The 21,705-nt window shown below is 42.1% G+C and overlaps 1 protein-coding gene across 2 annotated transcripts in view; it reads right to left on the bottom strand.

The window, feature by feature from the left end:
• Positions 1-21,705, bottom strand: part of FMN1 (formin 1) — a 444,350-nt gene that overhangs the window by 203,843 nt on the left and 218,802 nt on the right. For both annotated transcript variants that reach the window (XM_079909633.1, XM_079909635.1), the window contains 2 exons: positions 13,660-14,402; positions 8,825-8,975 (listed from right to left, as the gene is read on the bottom strand). In XM_079909633.1, the coding sequence (XP_079765759.1) occupies positions 8,825-8,975; positions 13,660-14,402 (894 nt within the window). The remainder of the gene's footprint in view (positions 1-8,824; positions 8,976-13,659; positions 14,403-21,705) is intronic.

The raw sequence follows: 21,705 nt of genomic DNA, 5'->3' as shown, positions 1-21,705 counted from the left end.
CACATGCAAAATGTCTAATGTGACTAATAAGGTACCTAGCCTAAAAGTTAGTGAATGAAAATGAAAACACTAAAACTCGGGTTATTTAGTAACCAGGGCCTGGAGCCAGATCCCAGTTAAACCACTCTGGTGGTGAAGGAAGGGATGAAAATGCCCAATAGGTTCCATCTGGCTGCTCCTGTGGGTCAGTCTAGAGCCTCACGGCCCTTTCAAATTAGCCTCCCCACCTTCTCCTCTCCCTGACGATTGAGGGGCTAAGGGCAGTCCTCTTCACAGGGTACTGGGGAAGTCCATGTAAAGGGCTCGGCAGCAAAGGAATCCAGCTGAAAGTAAGCACCGCTCCCCAGCTCTTCCCGGCCCAATCCCTTTTGTCATTCATTTCTCTGGAGGGCCCCTAACCCTCCAATCCCATTTGTACCCCACCGAGGAGATCTGATAATGGTGCTGGCAGAGCTGTGGCTTTTCAAAACTTCTGGCAGGGGCCTCGCTGACCCATAACTTGCCTACACACATGACTTCTTCTCATACTGTCTTTGTAAATTGACCATGGCTAACCTTGCTGCCCTAATCAGATCAATCAGAATAACATTTCTTTAGCTGCTGCATGCTGGCAGCCTCCTGGGCTGAGGCGTGACTCTGAGTCAGGCTCAGATACTGAAGGCGGATTCTGGAGTTTCCAATGGTCTCGGGTTTCCTTAGCTTTTATCACAGTTGGTGAGCTTTGTCAGGCCCGTGTTTACAGCCATGCAAATTAGCCTCAGCTGGAGAGAAACCAGGTCAGGCCTAAAGGAAATCAAGCTCTGGGCTAAAAGGTACTTTATCAAAAAATTCTAAGTGTAGCCATAGTACTGGGGGCAAGCCAGACTGTCTGAGGAAACACGTGGACGGCTGTGTCTGGTGAAACCTAAACTCCTGGCTTGGCCTCTGGACCCTGGACACGTTATGGAGAGATGGAGGGGAGAGTGCCCCACCAGCAGAACGGGGCTGGCCAACTCGGCCATTGGCTGCTGCCGCCAAAGACATTTTCTGTTAAGTAGAGACAAGTGTGAGGAGGGAAATATTGCATCTTTGGGGGAAGAAACATTGTGTTTGTGAGGCTGGTTTGCAGTATATCCCACATTACTCACTGACGAAGCAAGGTGCATATCTGAGGTTGCATTCTACTCACACACTCGTATACACTGAGTTTTAAAATGCGTGTGTGAAGGTGTCCACGTACAGATATGATCTGATACTTTGCATCTGGAAAGCATCTTGAGAAACATCCGCTCCAGAGGCCATGACAGTTACAGAAACTAAGGCCAGAGAGGTTACGTGACTGGACACACAACTGCTAACTAGTTACCTTCAAGACCAGACCTCTGGCGCCTTTCCATTGCAGTTTTCCCCATCAGATTCCAGCCCTTCAATACCCCAGTACGTAGAGAAACTTGGCTTATTTTAAAATAATCCTCCAATACGTTTATGTCTCTTAAGATTAGGGGATTATTAAGATCCTAACAATTACTCCCTGAGCTCCCACATACCTGTGACTCATACACCGTGGTGCTGATGGTGTCAGGCAGTCTGATCTATGGGTCTGAGTGCAGAGATGTTGGTCCACATGTGACGCCTCTATCTGCCCTCTGATAAACAAGACAAAAGCTGGTGGACCTTGAGTGTCCCCACTTGCAAAGGAGAAGTGATGACCATATCCTTGGAATTCATCTAATTAAAGTTTACCTTTTGACCGATGAGAGACCTGAGACCCAGAGAATTTAAAGAACTTGCCCGAGATACAACAGTTGGCTACGGTCAGAGCCATAAGTAGAAACAGGGTCTACAGACACCGAAGCCAGAGCGCTTTTCACAAAACGATGACCAGGAAATAAAATTCAGACTTCTCCAAGTGAATATAAAGTCAGGACTTGTAGTTAAATTCAGACCAACAGACCATTTGTCAAGTGATTAAGAACACAGATTCTGGGGTTGTTGCTGGATTCATCTCCTTGCTCTGCCACTTAAGAGCTGTGTGATGCTGGGCAAGTTACATAACCCCCCTGAGTTCCAGCTTCCTCATCTAAAAAATGGCAATAATCATAGAACCATCTCACTGGGTTCTTGTGATGACTGGATAAAATTTGTGTGTGTGTGTGTGTGTGTGTGTGTGTGTGTGTGTGTGGTACGCAGGCCCCTCACTGTTGTGGCCTCTCCCGTTGCAGAGCACAGGCTCCGGATGCGCAGGCTCAGCGGCCATGGCTCACGGGCCCAGCCGCTCCGCGGCACGTGGGATCTTCCCGGACCAGGGCACGAACCCTGCATCGGCAGGTGGACTGTCAACCACTGCACCACCAGGGAAGCCCCACGACTGGATAAATTAATACATGCTAGGCACTTAGCCAAAAACCGCTCACCTAGCATTAACCATTATTATTGCTATTGAAATCTTGTTGTCATCTTCACTTGAAAGATTCTACATAAATACAAGGTTATTAAGACTTCTGTTCGTGTTAAGCACATACCTATGGACGCACGTGTATGCGTATGGGGCTGTTTTGATCTTTGTGTATATTGGAGATGTGTGCACTCTGCAAGGCATTTATGAGTTCATTTTGGAAGCACCCAGGTGACCTGGGTTTGTGACTTAAATACACATATAAGATCTTTGGGCATTCTTGTTATTTCCTCACATACTTCTTGCTTAAAACTCGAGGCCAGAGAAGTCCTGCCACCACCAAGGTCCCTGCACCAGCAGTCAGCCTCAAATCACTGTCTACCTCCGGCCAGTCACAGTCTTAGAAAACGTCCTGAATTAAGCATAAATGAATGAGGTCCAGGAAAATATAGGTGAGATTTCCAAAATTTTACTCAACTAGGAGTAAAGAATAAAATACGTAAAAAAAAACCCCAAATATTTAGAATTGTCATCTCATAGGATATCTTGTAATATCTAATCAAACTTTATTTTCCAATTAGAGAACCCCAAATCTATATTTAAATACATCTTCCCTCCCTTTAGACATGGACAATTAAAAAAAACCTCGTGTGCGTGTGTGTGTGTGTGCGTGTGTGTGTGTGTGTGTGTGTGTGTATGTGTATGTGTGTAGTGGGGAGGTGATTCCAGAATCAGTCCCAAAGGGGCTAAGTCTAATACTTCATAAATTTTTATATTGTAGTCATTCATTCTAAGCACTGGAACTATGCCTACTAATGATTTCTATTCTACTAATACCTACAAGCCTTTCTAATATTCCTTTGGCTCCCAATACTTTGAGTGGGTAATTTGCTGTGAAATTTGGCCCCATGGTCCACAATAAAGAGATTTTACAAGACGAAAGAGGATACTCGAGGGGTAGTTACGCTCTTGTAGGCTCCATTGCTCCGGCTCTAGGACAGAGGCTAATTTAGCTCTGCAGAGCTGAGCATTCGAAGGGGTCCTCTTGTGGTGCGGGTAGGAACTGAGCACCGTGTGATCCTGCAGCTGGCTTGAGGTACAAGTCCAGATTGTTACTGTTCAACAGCCAACAAGAGAAACATAGTCTAACTCCAAGAATAATATTCAGATTCAACATTCTGAAAGAATCATTGATATCCATACTTGACAAGTTCTAATGACCTTTTTTTTAAAAAAAAAAGTAAATAAAGTAAAAGTACAACTTAACTTTTTGGGCTGTCTTATTTCCACATAAAATTTACAAGGCAGAATTTTTGTAGGTTGGTGCTTGTCATGGAGTAGAAGCTCCCGTTTGCTTTCAGTAGATTTGGCCAGTCAGGGGCCTTTAAAACCGAAGAACAGGAAAGCCCAGATCGTTCCAGATATCACTCAAGGAATCTGGACATAGCACCAATGACCTCGAGGTCATATATTGGTGCAAACAACACACGGGCAAGTGATTTCACTCACTGCCACAGATGATAACCCCTAACCTCACTGCTCATTTTTCAAACACATGAGTAATAGAAAGGGCTTGGCAAATGCATTCCCATTCCTGGGGGGAAAAAAAATAATGCACATACCTTACCGGGGCGGCCCAGAGAAATTATCTTTGTACACAAAAGCTGAAATTATATAAACGTGGAAGGCAACAGATTATGAAAACCCTATAAATTTATGTTCTCCTTCCACTCATCTCCCCTCCCCACTAAACTGAGACACCAAGTCTGGGATTTGAGAGTTACAGCTACGATCCTGGCCAAAGTGACCCAATTACAACTGAAAGCTTTTGGCTCCAGGAAGTTTCAATAGACCAGTGTCTGCAGGACCATCACCACCCCTCCCTACCCCCACTCCCACCAAGTGCTCAGGGAATAGTCATTATGTCATTAATTCTTAAGAAATATCTATTAAAAAGGCCAAGGGAGTGGAGTAATTTCATGTATCTTACAGAGGAGGGAACAAGCACGGACATTATTCATAATTTCAAGAGAGGAATAATATCGGCAGGTCATGCTGATTTTCTGAACGTTGTCAGGCAAGTTTAGAAAGCAATTGGAGAGTTCACTGGAGTAGCTACTTCTCTGACAGGCACCAGGACAAAGAATCTCAGATACATTCTGTCTGACGAAGGCAGATTTCTGGCTCCTTGTCAAGGTGCCGATCTACCTTTCCCCAGAACAAATGTAACTTAGAGATAGTAGAAATATGGGCATATTGACAGTGAAAACTCTTATGTTACAGTGCAAAAAGACTATATAAACCAATGTAAGATGAACTACTAGATGTCTGTATACTCTGTTAAAGGAGCTGAAAAACAGGAATGGTCTAGAGATGACCATTTGCAAATAGTTTCAGACAGGGACACACTCATGTTTGAAGACCCTCAACAAGCTTGTGGGAATAAGCGATGGTCAAGAATTTCTTTGCAAAGCTTTCATGTTTGTTCATAAACTAAGAGATTAATACATAGTTCTAGAGAATACTTCAAGTACTTTCACAATCATGATTTCATTTTATCCTTGTAATGACCCTGTAAAGGGTTGTTACTCCCTATTTGGTAGAGAAAGAATCTGTGTGGAAAAGTTAAACGACTTGCCCTGAAGGTTATCAGAGAGCAAAAAAAATAGGAGATAGTACTAAGTGTTGCTGGTACAGACAAGAGCTGATGTTTTGAGTTCTGGTTCTCAATTTGGTGAATGTTAGGTCTGTGGTGGCAGAGCGGTCTCATGCCACAGATGAAGACGGCACAGGCCTGAGTAGGCAATACGAATTTGTCATAGTTAGTATTTAACGTATAGCTAATATTTAAAATGATTGATGGGGGTCAAAGGAACACAGCTCCAAATCTACATATTGTTCATATTATTTCGTAGTTGGAGTTATACATAGTATCTTTTTATTCAAAGATTTGGATTCCTACTGGAAGAACCTGAAGAAGACTTTGGATAATTTCACAATGCAGGACGTATTTTGGATTTGCACGAGCGTAGCTGGATTTTGTTGATGATTCTAAGAATGGCTACTCTCATTTATAAAGGTTAAAATCGATCATCCCAGTAAAAGCTGTTACCAACATTAAGGGAAGCCAATTACTGTTTAAATTCAGGGGGAGTGAAGACACATGCTGAGGCCCTTCTACACATCCTCTCAAGTGTCCGTCATTATCAATGTCTTCCTAGCTAAAAGCGTACAAACCTAGAAGTCATCTTCATCTTTCTAGGTCTCGTTTCTCATGTGCCACATGAGGGCACTGAATTAGATGATCAGGAAGGTTCCTTCTAATTCTTAGACTGTATCGTACTAGAAAACAGGATCCCAGCCCAGTTTAAGAAGATATGTATCTGTTCGTTTTAAATCAGTGCCAGTGATGGGAACTTTAAATGCTGTTATAGAAGATGAAACTAGAAACTCGTATCTGAGTTCAGCAGAACGGTAACAATTCCGACAGTTCTGACTAGGAATGTGGGATGTGCAGAGGGATGCAGACCAGCTCCACTTAAGAGATGCTCACGTCTGTCTCAACGCTGGCAGAGTCCCTGCGGCCAAGATTCAGAATGCTGGATTTCTAAATCTCTGACATATACTCCACTTCCGTCACCATAAAAAGATCTATCTGGCAAGTGTCTCCTGGTCACCTTGTATGGGAACCATTCTGTGGTTAGGCTAACAAAGCTGGCCTCCAGGGCTGAAACTCCTCAGTTGCTCACAATCACTAAAATTCACTTTCATCTTCATTCTCAGACAGAAAATAAACATCTGACTTTCAGAAGAGACCAAGGGATCCATCTTGATATTGGAAATCTGGCCATGGGCACAGAAGGAAGGCGCCTAGGAGGCAGGTTCAGAGTTTTCTGGCATTGACTCAATTCGGTTTTTTCTTTACAACTTAGAATCTCAGCTCTAAGGTAGGACACGAGCTCACTGCAAACTCCAAGCACCCTCAAGACTGCTACCCTTAAAGAAAAAAAATAGAGACTATACGTGTGCACAGAGTCTTTGGGGTAACAGCAACCTCACTGTTCAGAAAGATTAAAGAGTTTGAATAAAGGATATTTTCCCCCTCAGACGGAGAAACAAACACATCAAGTACTAACCGCCTTAGTGAAAATCCTTTGTTGAAGAGGCAAATAATTATGATAAGAAATAAGAATAAACTACCAAATGCTTTGATGTTTTAAAAACAAATACTTCAATGTTTTAAAAATGCTCATTCACCAAAACAGAAATAATTAGCTTTATGAGTAAATGACATGTAACCAAGCATCCAGAGAGAGAAACACAAGGAGTAACAGCAAAAGAAAAAGAAAACGAAAGTAAGTTTAATATGATATTGGGTAAGAAAACATTCAGAGGATTTCCTTGATGGTCAGAGAAGGCTTCCTGGAAGAGGCAAAATGAGGCCACTTTTGGAATACAGAGATTCTGCTTTTGCCTTTTGTATAGAAACAATTAGTCTTCTGTTCCTATAGATGGCGTTTAAAAAGCCAGCTGGCCAGCAAAACGCCCTTATTTCCATCTTATAGGAATCTAACTGCACGTGAATATATTCTATAGTCTATCAGTTTACTTCTTGCCGTAACTCAATTGTTTCATGGGATACATCCTCTTAAAAGATTTGCTCTGATATTTAATCATTATTGGGATCACATTTTTCAATCAGGAAAACACAATTCCAACGAACTTGTGAAAAACCTTGACCATGATTTTCATGTATAATTTAAGTCAGTGGGCACACCTGATTTGATTAACAGAAAACTGCATCCGGACTTTTGCCATTTCTCTCCCCCCCAACGAGGCACAGCTCATTTCACAATCATGTTACTTGAGATATGAACCAATGGATGAACCTCACTATATAATTTAAGAAGAGTTGATGAAACTATCATTCAGTATTACACACCTTTCAAAACACTTCTTCAAACCCTCTTAGATTTGAATTTCACAGCATCCTGCTGGGTCAGGTAGACTCAGATATTGTTAATCTTGTTTTACAGAGAAGAGGAAATATGGCCTGGAGAAGTGAGATGACCAGCCCAGGATCACATCGCAAATCAACAGCAGAACCAAGTACTATAAAGTTGACCCTTGAACAACTAGGGGTTAACGTGCATATGGCTCAGAGTCAGCTTCTGTATCCGCGGTTCCTCAGCATCCGCGATTCAATCAATCACGGGCTGTTTCGTACTGTAGTGTTTACTATTGAAAAATATCTGCATATAAGTGGACCCGTGCGGTTCGAACCCATGTTGTTCAAGGGCCAACTGTTTTTCCCTAATACCATCTATGCTATTATCACAACACTAATGCAGAGAAACAGCAGCGGCGGCAGCAACAGTAGCAAAATGAGAGCAGCAATTACTCGCTGAGGTTTGACTGGGTACCAGGCACTACGGTAGCCCGTGTATATATACGATGTCATTTGATCATTACTCAGAGCAATATGGATAGATGTCATCTCACGTGACACTGAGGGGACCAAGGCAGACTGAAGGAACTTTGACTTGGGGCACGCAGCCAGTGCATGGCGACCGTGGCGACTCACCTCCACATCTGTCTGACTGCTTGTGAATCCTGACCTTGTCCTCTGATGGCTGGCTGGTGGCCTCAGATTTCTAGCCCTCAAGTCTGCTCAGAGGTCACCTTCTCAAGGAGGACTACCTTGAACACTCCATTCAAACCCGTAGCCCCCATCCCTCCCTATCCCTGAAAAAGTTGATCCTCCTTACTCTGCTCTACCACATGATTTGATTTTTTGTTTCTGATGTTTATTGTTAATAGAAGCCCCAGAGGGCAAGGATCTGTTTTCTCGCCTGTTTGCTTTTCTTCACCAACATGCCCCAGGTGCTCAGACAGTGCTACCCACGAGGACTTTTTGTAACGATGGAAATGTTTTATATCTGTGCTATATTGTAGCCACTAGCCAGAAGCATAAAACTGAAAGGTGGCTGGTGCCACTGAAGAACTGAATTTTTAATTTTATCACAAATAGTCACATGTGGCTAAGGGCTACCCGACTGGATAGCATGGGCCTAAAACAAAATCTAGCTCAGACTCCCAATAAATATTTGTTCAATGAATGAAGCTATAAATAAGTGAAGAAGACATTTTCCATATAGCCTACAGACTACTTTTCACTAACTTTTGTGCATTTTTTCAATAGAATTAGTGGCTGAAAAAAGTCCAGATGAAGAAAACAGTTTGCAAATTCAGACAGCATGACCAAAATAGCAAGCACGGATTTCTCAAACTATTGGCTCCTTTCTGTCATCTGTGACTCAAAACCTTTCAAAACATTTTTTGAAAACAGAGGGAAAGCAAATCAGCAGCACATAATAAATTCCCATGTATGACAAATATATACATATATATATATATATAATTACAAAGATTACTGTAGTCACTCAGTACCTTTTTGATCTTGTTTTTTTTCTCATAGGACTCTGACAGAGGTTTCTTCTTCTGCTGAGGTGTGTCTTTGGAGAATAAATACTCAAATTCGCTAGTATCCCGAATATCAGGTTCTTCTAAGGAATCCCACAAGGTTGGTGTAGAATTTTGGCTTAAAAGAGAAAATGGCAAGTTAAACTGAAGAAACAAAAGAGATGAGAATACAGTGAAATCCTTAATCCTAATTCATTTTTTTAACTCCTTAAAAAACTCTAATAACGCTTGAAGAAAAGCTTTTTACGATTACAGATTTTTTAAGTCAAAATATACTAAGTATTAAAGCAAACACACATTTCCGAAACAGAATGGTCCTTAGATATAACCAAAGAGAGAGAACCAAAGAAACCCGGTGGGATCAGAACTCCTGGGATTCAGATTGTCGAGGCATGGAAACTGCTCCTCCCTCACTTTGTGTCATTTCCATGACGGGCAGAAATGGGCATCGTATAAAGATTGAAACAATAACCAATTCTGAGACATTCATAGGATAATTCTTAAATAGAACGAAAATGGAGTGCTTGGGTGAAGATGTGCCCTCCTTTGAATTTTTTTCTATTCGTTTTAAATATGGTTCTCAGGTTTAGCTCAGGTTAACTCAGCGTTAAGACCCATATATGTGAACAGGCTGTGCTCATTTAGAAATACTTGATTTTATAATACACCACCCAACAACAGGATTAACACTAAAAACAAAGCGAAACCCCTACTGCACCAGCCCCCGCAGAGATTTCAGCAAAAGCAGCCATGGGGAGACTGTGTTTCGTTTGTTTGATTGGTTTTTTTCTCTCTCTAAAAACAGGGATACCCTAGTTTTGAAACAAAGAAAGGGAAGAAGATATGGGAAATCAGGTTCAGAACAACTGCCTCTGAGAGCTGCCTTAGGTGGTTTACTATCCAGGCTCCTTTCAGCCAGAACACATTTTCTCCCAAACGTCTACTTTCTTAACTTACTTTCTCGTCTTATTTTTAAACACTTTTAATGCTCATAGACATTTAATAAAAAGTCTCATCTACACATCAAACGTGTGTGGATGTTATGATCCATAATATCTACAAGTACTTATCTTTGTTTCGATATGCATTTTCCCAATGAAAACTAAAAGAACTCTTACTACATGGGGTGGTCCACACAAATGTTTTGATACTAAAAGACAATTTTTTCTTTTTTTTTTAATTTTTGAATTTTATTTTATTTATTTTTTTATACAGCAGGTCCTTATTAGTCATCCATTTTATACACATCAGTGTATACATGTCAGTCCCAATTGCCCAATTCATCACACCACCATCCCCACCTGCCCGCCGCTTTGACAATTTTTCATATTTGAAGCAGTTGGCAACACTGGCTTTTCAGATCTGAGTGTTCACATTTTGCTATGTGTCTGCCTTTGCTGTGAAATATGACATTTGGGTTCTGGCCCATAACAAAACTGAACGTTTGCTTCTCTCCACTTTTTTTTTTAATTATAATTTTTCTAATATAATATTTGAGGCATTTAAGAACATATATGTGACATATGTAAGTTATAATGTATAACAGTATAATGAATACCTGTGAAATCATCATCCAAGGGCTAGAACATTTCCAGTGAGGTACATCCATCTATGCGCTCCTTCCTCAGCACTGCCCCTCTCTCCCCGCCACCCCCCTTAACTTCAATTCGAAACATGAACACCTTTAATGTTAAATGCTTTTCTCAGCTGCACTTGGGAAAGGGGATCTTGGTGGGAGAAGAGAGCCAGGAAATTCTGGAGCATGCAGCCTCAGAGCTGCTGGTCTGGGCCTCAGGAAGGTTCTGGGAAGCAGAGGAGAGGATGCCTAGAGGGAGGTGATGTGGCCCACAAAGGAGATTATTCAGACCCATCCCCCCATCTCCTGCACCTGTACCGCTTGGCTCCCCCTCCAAGGACTCTGAGCTCAGGTCAGTAGGACTAGTGCTATAACCCACTTATATTCTGAAGTAAATAGGCTTTGGCAGTCAGGTTGAACACCTCATCACCATCTACAACACTGTTTCTATGGGAAAAGGCATTTCCAAAAATGAGTAACAGAATTTTGGAATACCACCTCTCAGTGGGTTGGGGGCAACTGGGCTGGTGGGGCAGTAACAAGGACTTGCTCACAATGGACCGTATGCCATCATGGCCAGCTCTTTTCTGACCACTGAACACACAGTTTGAGCTCCAAAGAAGAGGAAGAGGAAGGCAGGAGGAGGAGGAGGTGAGGGAAGAAGTGGGAGGGGACAGATGTGGGAGTGAGCAGGGAGGAGCGCGCAGGGGGCGGAGGAGAAGATAATTTCTCAACAGGAAGATACTTATTAGGAAGATGAAAAGGTAGACAGATGAGGATTTCTTTCTTCCTAAAATTTTTTTAAACTAAATGGCTTTTCCCTATTCTAGAAACCAGAAAACAGATATCAAAGAAAGCAGAATGGCAAAAGTTAAAAACCATGTTCGTAGTGAAAAGCAATCCAAGTGGATGAGAGGCAGTGTGTGTATACTAGAGAAAATTCATATTTTATTCTTAGTTCCCCAGAAGACCAAGACCAAAATTGATTATGTGCTCATTACACGAAGTGCTTACCCCTCTGGCTGTACAAAATATCATCTCCTGTCAAAGAACACATCCCAGATAATTTTACTTTTGTCCATAACGAATAAATAGTACACAGGGTCTTCAGACCATGTCAGTTTAAAAGACGTATTCATGCTCTGAGGTACAAAAACATTTTGATGGACCCATAAAAACAGAGACTAAACCCCTGTGCCTGGAACTCAGGCTCGAGGCTGACATGTTCACCAAGCAGGGCTCTCCTGATGTCCCAGGTCAGGAAAGTTGGAACATCCATCTACTTTTCATTTTGCTCAAAATGCAATCCCTGGTGGTGGCAGGACTCCAAACTCCACATGCCGTTCTCCCTCCGCCCCTGGCAGTGTCCACATTTCCCCTTTTTATAAGAACACCAGTCATTTTGGATTAGAGGCCTGCCCTACTCCAGTCTGAGGTCATCTCAACCTAACTAATCACATCTGCAATAGCCCTATTTCCAAATAAGGTCACAGTCTGAGATACTGGGGATTAGGGCACCGGCAAATCAATTTGCGGGGAGGCAATTCAACCCATCGCAAAACTGAAGCCCTACGTTTATGGCGAAACTAATAAGAGCTTGAGAATTCAATTGTCCTCTTTCTCAAAATGGCCAACTATGTAAGGAGAGAAAACTACAATGATTGTCTCCAGCTTGTCTTTGTTGTCTTAAACGGTGGATGAAGGGCCCACATCTCCCAGTGGTTACTGTTACACCACTGGTATGGTCTAGGTTATTGTTTGCCCATGAAGTCTTATGGGAATGAAGCTGAGGCAGGCTAGTGAGACCCAGGTGTAGAACAGCTCCGTGTGCCCTCAGAACACATGCTGCCAGGGCTGACAGGTGGGCTTCATCACCCTGGAATGGCTGTGCATTAATTTGAGAACACTAATAAGAGAACATGGCTGCAAATAAATATACTGAGAAATTATTTCTTAGGAAATGACATCTGAGTCTTGAATGGGAATACTAGTACTTTAGTTAATGGTAGGAGCTATTTCAGGACCATTTGAAATGGTTTTTTAACCACTCATTTGGGAAACGTAAATATAGAGTATTATATTTAAATATAATAAATAAATAAATTTATCAAATAAATAAATTCGCCCTTAATTTTTGGTGAGAGGAAAGAGACCAAATATGAAGTATACAATCAACTTAGTTCACCATATGCTTAGTGTCAAGGTGTGCCCCACCCCTCCTAGAGTGATTTCTAGTTGGTTTCTCACTGTGAATTGCAGTTTATTTTGTTCAGTATACTGCTTTCCCCAAGCGAAATGTTATAGAAATAGAAAAATTCACCACCACATCTTGATTTTGCGAATTAAGTTCAAAAATTTAAGTGTAAAAATCTGTTCTATATTTGCTGTTCTTTGCAAACAATGAACTTCGCACCTAGAGAGTAGTCAAGAAGCAACTCAACATCTTTTTCATAGTCCTTTTGATGCTTTCCAAAATGAGGCAGAAGAAATCTGATCAGATCTGTTTGAATGGAAATTTCCAAGCAACCGTCTCTTGCTGCCTTACAGACCCACTTTAACAACCTATGCAAATGGAAGATGCTTTTTAACAACCTATGCAAATGGAACATGCTTTTTAGCCACCTACCCACTGGCACTTTCTCTGGAGGGCAACAAGGTATAAAGATGTGAGGGCGCTCAGTAGCGAGGGGTAACAGAGTTCAAGCAGACAGAGTTGATATTTTAAGACTCCTCTCTGACCTAAAGAGCTAATGATTCAACTATGTCCAGTTCTTTTAATAAAAATTGAAAAATTACACCTACCTGTTGAATATACACATTATAGGGTTGATGATACCATCTAAAGACAAGACAGATAATCTAAAACTCTTCAGTGAACCTGAAGTATAGAATCAGGCTCAATGTCTTTGTGATTACTCACTAATTGCAGAGATGCTGGAGAGCCCTGGGCTCTTCTCTAGTCTGGGAAATGGAATATGTACCTTCGAGAAGGGTCTGACACAGAACACGTCGTTTCTTCCAGCATCAATCCATACAGAACACAGAGAAGACCTAGTGGAGACATTCTCCTCAAAACATTCCAGCCTTGTTTATCCAAGGCATTCACTACCACATCTGAGAACGAGTGCCACACTACAAAGATGCTGAACCAACAGGAATACAACATCACTTGTCCAAAGTCCTGCAAATTCACAAGCTGAGACTGGGCCAGGGGAGTTGAGCTTACCTCTTATCACTTATTTGTATCCTAGTCCAGTACAAAGGCTTCATGGGACAACTGGGTTCGACGGCTGGCTTCCGAGGACACTGGCTAGCAGAAGGGTTGACTCCGAAGAAGAGTCCAGGGGGAGGTGGAGGCACAGGTCCTGGGGGTGGCGGAGCGGTGCAGTGAGGAAGTGGGGGGGGTGGGGGAGGGGGGGGAGGTCCAGCACTTGGAGGCAGAGGAGGTGGCGGAGGTGGGGGAGGTCCAGTATTCACAGGTGGTGGCGGAGGTGCCAGTGGCAAAGGTCCAAGTGCAGGTGGGAGGGGAGGAGGGGGAGGGATGGCTGCCAGTAGGGGTGGTGCGGGAGGGGGAGGGGGAGCGGGAGGCGTTGCCTTCTGCTGACTCGATGAGATGCTTTCCGCAGATTGAAGCGGTACACTGGTGTCTCTGCTGTCATTTGGGGGAGAGAGTTGGCTTAAAGAGGAGATATTCAGCTTTCTGGGTATTATTTGGTTACTTCTGGTTGTCCTGTCTTCACCCTCGCAGGGTTTGAGGAAAGTCTCTCTGTCTGTCTGGATGCACACATTTCTGAAAGCCTTTGGAGGGCAGTCATCGTCGGTGGAGACACACACATCCCTCATCTCTTCACATCCTCCTCGCCATCGGTGTTCTATCTCGTACTTGAGATTTTCAATGGTTTCTTCTAGTCTCGCTGTTATCACCGCATGCTCACCCCGGATATGAAAGGCTTGAAGTTCGAACTGAGCCTGTAGAGATATCAGTGGGAAAGAAAGCAAAAAATTTATCAAAAACAATGATCAGAAATAAAATATTCCAATAGCATCCCCACACCACCATAGCACAAGTCCGCATAAACACAGGGAAAGACAGAGACGTTCTTCTGAGAATCCAACAGGGTGTAAATTCCACCTTGTGAATTTTCCAAGGACTTAAACAGTTGGAGTAAAGGCATAATTTCATCTAATCTGAGCTCACAGGGAACAATAACCATGGATTAAGGGTAAAAGTAAAACTGTCGTCTAAGAATTTTCATTGGTTTTAATATCAAATGCAAAACAAAACTTTTAATAAAGATTTGAACATGCCTGGATCTATCTGTTATTACTTTTGGTTTTGGAAAAAGAACAAAAAAAAAAGGTTCGGAGATACTTTTGGCTAGGAGCTGCAGTTCTCACAGTTTTCCATAGAATGTCTCACCTCCAGGGTTTCCAGGCCAACACAGCAGAAAGAAAAGATTCAAGAAGAAGCTATGATGCGTGTGCATTTTTTTTAAAGTTTCCATATCAAAGCTGCCCATGATCAGTATTTGAGTCTGTTTTATAATCATTCATAATTTAGTAATAAATGCATAGAAAATGAACTTATTAAGGTTTGCTTTTTTCTCTTCCACATACTCTATATTTTCAACTATAGTTTATATGAAGCCAGCCTTTTTAATGTTCATCTTCTCAGTTATGTCAATACCTTGAGTCTATAGTTTTTCACTTATCAGCACAAACTGGTGTACTCTTGGCTATTAACGAGTCCATTTCCCAGCATTCAAAGCCATTCAGCCTACTACAGTTAACTGGGAGGCAGTCAAATCTACAATTTTATGTTTGAGTTTTTCCAAAATCCAATTTGGCAGTAATTAAACATTTTTGGTGAATTTATTTAATTTCTGCCTTCCCCATCAGACTACAAACTCCACAAGAAGAAATCAGGGACAGTATCTGCCTTTATTTCTGTATCCCAGCAGCTAAAATGGCAAGTACCCACTACTGATGAGATGGATGGATAAAAAACACTGCAACAGGGCTTCCCTGGTGGCGCAGTGGTTAAGAATCCGCCTGCCAATGCAGGGGACGTGGGTTCGAGACCTGGTCTCGGAAGATCCCACATGCCGCGGAGCATGTGCGCCACAACTACTGAGCCTGTGCTCTAGAGCCTGCGAACCACAACTACTGAGCCCGTGTGACACACTACTGAAGCCCGCGCGCCTGCAGCCCGTGCTCCACAACAAGAGAAGCCACCGCAATGAGAAGCCCACGCACCACAATGAAGATTAGCCCCCTCTCACTGCAACTAAAGAAAGCCTGCGTACAGCAACTGAAGACCCAATGCAGCCATAAATAAATTTATTAAAAAAAAAACTGCAATAGTTATATTCCGTCATTGTCCCAAGAGTCTTCCCTATGGCTAATAAGACTTTCTTCACTGCAATTTCAGCCCACAAATGTCTAGAACACCAACGGGTATATAAGTACAGATCCGTTTTCCATTAAAAAGGTAAAGAAATATTTTCAGTGGCCTAAGTCAGTCAAGGTCATGACACAGGAAAATTCTCCATCTTCATTAAGATAACTTTTAACTGTAGTTTTACTAGTTTCACCTTTTGCTTCATAAACCAACCCCCAAATAACTGTGGTCAGAAGAACTAGAGACAGGTTTTTCTAAAGCTGAACTTCTCATATGTGGACACGGCAGCCGCGATCCAACTCTGAAAAAATTGGCAAGTTCAGGGTACCATCTATTTCTTTGCAACACAGAGGGTTAAGCAGCACCTGAGTTCTGGATTCAAACCACCTGGTTCACATCCTGGTTTAGCCACTTGCTAGCTCTATGTCCTTGGGCAGGGAACTCTGTGTCTTCAAGCCTGAGTTTCCTCAAGTGTATAATGAGGAAAGTAGTAGACCATCTCTAGCGTTTTTATAAAGGTAAAATGAAATAGTTCCTGTAAAGCGGCAGGCATTATGCCTGGAACACTAGTTCTGAATAAATATTACTGCTAGTTACCGTTGCTAAGGATAATATTAGAGTAAGAGACTAACAGATTTCTAAACATTCTTCAAAATTTCCAAACAATGTCACCTTTGTGGAGTGACAGGCATAAAACTAGGAAAAGCTTACGCAGTCAGGATGAACAACGTACTACAAATACAAAAGTTGACCCAATCTTTCACGAGTTCTACTATCAAATGGCTGAAAGTACTTTCAAGCTTCATTCAACTCTGAGATCAAGATGACCTCTGTTTGGATGCCCCACCCATCTCCATCTCCCTCTGCCGCCCCCTGCCCACCTCCAGCCACATTCCAGCGCTCAGTCCCAGGCTGAATGATCACGCATATTTAAATTTCATTTTAGCAACTAGTTTAGTTCTGCCACAGCAAACTAAATCTTGAATGTTGTTCCCAACTAACCTTCTTCCAAGCAGGTTAACAGTCAGGTAATATTGATGAGCCAATAATTTCACTTAATCTTCAACTTCTTAATAATATGAAAAAGTTGCAAAGACATGTTCCACAGAAAAACTTTCCTTTTATCACACAACTGGACTGTATCTACACAAAGCACCCCACCTCTCCTGCCTTCCACCTCTCAACCAATGACCTTCTGAATCTGATGTATACATCTATATGTACCATTCTGGCGGCTCTGTAATTCATTTGCTTAGTGTGGTGGGTAGAGCACAAACTGGTTAGGTTACTTAACCTCTCTATCCCTCGGTTTTCTTATAAGGAAAATGGCGGTAATAACAGAACCTACCCTGCAAGGCAGTTATGCAAAGTAGACGAGTTAATACATGTAAAACTACATATAGAGGAGTGTTGGGAACACAGGAGGTGCTGTAGAAGTTTGCTGTCATTATTATTTTGTCTCTTTGCTGCCTGACACATCACGTGCCTTCGACTCTCAGCATGTTCCCCAGCCCCATGCTCTATCCATCTAAAGCAAAACTAAAGATATCGAAATCCTTTTTTAATCCCTTCTAGCTGTCGCCCTTTCTTTCTCACACTACCTCTTTTTCTTCACAACAGAGTTTTGTCTTGTTTTGTTTTTTTAAGAAAACACACAACTCTCGCTGCATCTATTTTCTTATCCATGTTTCTTTTAACCGATGACAACTGGTTTCTGCCCCCACTACCTTCTTAAAACTCCATGATTTGAGCGTTACGTCTGCTCAGCACTTTTCAGTGATTTCTGCCCTCTCAGCTGCACTGTTAAACTTGACTGCCGCCTTGCCTTGGAATTCTCTCTGCTTCCCTGAACTTCGATACCCTCTCCACCCACCGCAATTTTCTTCCTATTTCTTGGCTCTCTCCAGTCAATCTGTGGACTCCTTTTCCTCCAGTCATCCCTCAAACGTTGTTCTCCAGGTATGTCCCTTGACATTTTATCCTTCTCACACGACACAATCTCTCTCGGTCATCTTGTGTGCTCATGAGGTAAATTACACTCATTGACTATATACTGCAACTTCCAAATTGATATCTTAAAAGCCATAATAATTCCAACCATCCTCTGGAACTGTTCTACCTGAATATTCTTAATCAACCACCTCAGACTCAACACGTCTGAAAATGAACTCAGGATTGTCAAACCTCAATTGCCGCCTCCTCTGAAATTCTTCTTTGCAATTAATAGCATCATCATCCTCCCCACCCGTCACATCCAGAAACCTGGATATCATGCTGGATTCCTTGCTCTCTCTCATTCCCAACATATTACTTACCAATGAGTTTCATTAATTTCTCTGATTCATTCCTTTCCGTCTACCCCCACTGCCTCAACTCTTCACTGGGTCCTTCTCTACCTGGACAGTGGCACAAGCCACCTCACTAATTTTCCTGATTCCAGTTTAGCCACATTGGTTCCATGATGATTTTTTTAAAAAAATAAATGCAGATCTTTATTCCTTAAAATCCCTCCAATAATTGGCCATTTCATGAATGGCTTCCTCACAAACTATTTATTAATATGAAGAATTACCAAATAAGAACTATGGAATGTCCATGTACTCCATATCAATATGCTGAGACTACACTAAGAAACTCTTCTAACCATTAAAATTTAAATGGCCCATATAAAGAAACCACGTACCTTTGCCCTTTCCTGCTACACAACTCCTTTTGACCATTCCAATTTCAGGTTCAGAAGCTCAGCATGACATAGTAATTCAAAGTGATTCATGTAATAAGCCCCTCATTCATTCTTTTGCCTCTCACTGTTACGGCCTCTCCCATTGCGGAGCACAGGCTCAGCGGCCATGGCTCATGGGCCCAGCCGCTCCGCAGCATGTGGGATCTTCCCCGACTGGGGCACGAACCCGTGTCCCCTGCATCGGCAGGCGGACTTTCAACCACTGCGCCACCAGGGAAGCCCCCCTCATTCATTCTTTATCTGTCCATATGTAATAGGGAAGCACAAATCTGACTTCATATTAGATCTATTCCTTTTGCTTTCACCTTTGTGCTTTGTTGCCCATGCTTAGTCACGCTGGCTCTGCACCTTTTATAAAGGAATGTGGCCTATAGCCTGAAATATACAGAATAGCCTATTCTCAGGGCTCTAACCTTTAAGAGTCCATTCATGTGGAGGTCAAATTTGCAGAACAGAGAACGGCATTTGTCTATTGGAGGTTTACAGGAACATCATGACCTGACCTACATGGACAGCTGCAAGAACAAAGGATTCTGACACCAAGAAGTTTGCAACAACTACTCATGCCCCTCCCTCATCTTGCCTTTAAAAGTGCTTTGCTGAAACCCTTTGGAGAGTTTGGGGCTTTCTGGGCACGAGCCACCCACCTCCTTGCATGGCCCTGCAATAAACCTTTCTCTGCTCCAAACTTGTCTGGTACCGCTGTGTGTCGGACACACTGACTTGCGTTCAGTAACACATATCCTGTCAGTTACTTCAAACTGTTCCTGGCTCTATTACAAATAGGCATCTCAAAGCTGCACATATGAATCAAGCCTTCAGGAAAGTTATTCTTTTAACACTATTTTACACTCCACTTCCTGTTAAGTGCCACTTCTACTTTGCACATGGAAATCATATATTGTTTTCCCTCCTTTGACTAGAGCAATAACTAGAAGGACTGTTAACGACTTGATGAATCAAACACAGAGAGTAGAACTTTCTGTTGAATAATCACGTACTCCCAGGCAGGACCCTGGAAATCTTTATGAAATGTCAAGCCCAGACCCTCACAGCCGAAATTACAGATAAGGCTGAATCAAGGGAACCTAATGCTTTTAAACCCTACTGACTTTCTTTTCAGTCTCCTTTACTTTCACGTTGAACGTGGTGCTTGTACACGGTATACAAAACAATTTACAAACTTTCTGATCATTTTTACGTAAACGTTCTTTAGGACATATGAAACATTATGAGTTTCCCTCTCCCCAAACCTCCCTGCTAAAAATCTGTTTTTCTGCATTCACCCCAACATATCATTTGAAAGGAGACAGGTCTAAAGTTTTGACATCTTTCCAGCCTGCCCCAAGTTTCACCTCCAGACTTCATCCAAATTTTATCTATCTCCCTTTACTTCTAACTCGAATGCTTCTATTGCTTTCATTTTTAATCACATCCTCTTCCCACCTGCAACAGTCTGTTAATCTATATCTATCTCCTTCTAAGCAGTATGCAAATTCAGTCTTTAAGCGAGCAATCGCAATTAAACCACTCTGTTCCAATCACCCTTTTCCTTGATGGACACTGTTTTTATCTGTTTAACGTAGTGGTTCTCAGCCTGTTCCCCATCAGAAACACCTACAGAGCTTTGTAGAAAATATTGACGGGCAGGACCACCTCAAAAGATAATCATTCAACTGGTCTGAGACGGTGGTGCCCTTGCACTGGTATCCTTAAAGCTCCCCAAGGGATTCCAATGGGTAGCCAGAGTTGAAACCCACAGTCACTGTTCTTAATCTTTATTCTGCCCCAAACACAGCTGAGACGGTATGGCACTACGATATTGGTAGAATTTTTCTGGCAGTGACTTTCAACTTGGGTCATTCCAGAATCGCCAAAGGAACATGTGTTATTTGAAAAAGCCCCTTGCTAATTCTGATATATCCCTATAAGGGAAATATCCCTTCATTACCCATATTGAGAACAGTTATTTCATGCAGCAGAAAAGCCTAAATTCTTTTCATGATACTCATGGCTCTTCAAAATCTGCCCTCTGCTTACTTTTCCAGATACTTCTTTATACTTTCCCTGTGTTGCACCAGTACAGATTCAAACATCCCGTCAACTCCCACATCTTTATGTTTTTGCACAATGCTGTTTCCTCTCTGTAAAACACCCTTTCTCTCCATTTTCACCTAGTGAAAGCCCCGAAGGAAAACTCACTCCATCGCAATTGAGTCTTCTGGCTTAAACTTTTCTTGATCTTTCTTGACAAAGGTTTTCCTTTGACTTTGTTGCCAAAGAACTTTCTAGGTTCACGTTGCGTTACAGTCATTTATGTTTATCTTCTTTGCAAATCTAAAAGCTCCAGGCAGTTGGGGACCATGGCTTATTCATGTTTGAACTTCCAGAACGCTGCACACCGCTTAGTTAGTGATCCACAAATGCTTATTGAATTATTTCTTTAGCTTTAAATATTAAGACTTCCTTGTGCCTCTGTATTACCCACCCAACTAGACTCAAAGTTCCAAGAAAACGTAAAAACAGAGACATGTGGTCCCCTGCCTCTTTGATAGGCCTAAGCACAACATGGACTATGAGATTTCATTGTTGTTATTACCTAGAAAATTCAGTGTGGGTATTTCTATAAATTAATGTTGATCCTATTAAATTTTAACAATTTTAAAATATTTGGTGTGGATACGAGTTCTCTCCACAATAAGCTTAAAGGCTATTCCCATAAGTATAGTGAACTATGCAGTAGGATTGAACCATATTTGTGATCCTAATCTGATTAGGAATTGGGCTCTAGGAAACTCCTGCAGCCTCCTCAGGGGCTGGTGCTCCCTTCCCCTACAAAATCCTCATTATTTTTTAATATCCTCCACATTACCACTGCTCAGAGATATCATCGCAGGAACACATTGTCCTGAAGCCCAAGCAATAGACGGAGATGTTGCTTGTCTGGTCCCCACAAATATGCCTGTTGAAAAGAAGGTGGAAAAGTGCCTACTGATGAAAGACATCATGCCGGTGCCAAGCACTGTGCAAAAAATCACCCATCAGCATTTTGTTGTTACGATCATTTTCTCCCAGTGGTGCTGCCAGGGGCCATTAAAACTTCAGGTTATCTGCTGTACAACTTGAGT

The sequence above is a fragment of the Stenella coeruleoalba genome, assembly GCF_951394435.1.
Source record: "Stenella coeruleoalba genome assembly, chromosome: 2".
Lineage (NCBI taxonomy): Eukaryota > Metazoa > Chordata > Mammalia > Artiodactyla > Delphinidae > Stenella > Stenella coeruleoalba.
The sequence above is the reverse complement of the archived record's forward strand: the minus strand, read 5'-3'. Positions and strand labels throughout refer to the sequence as shown.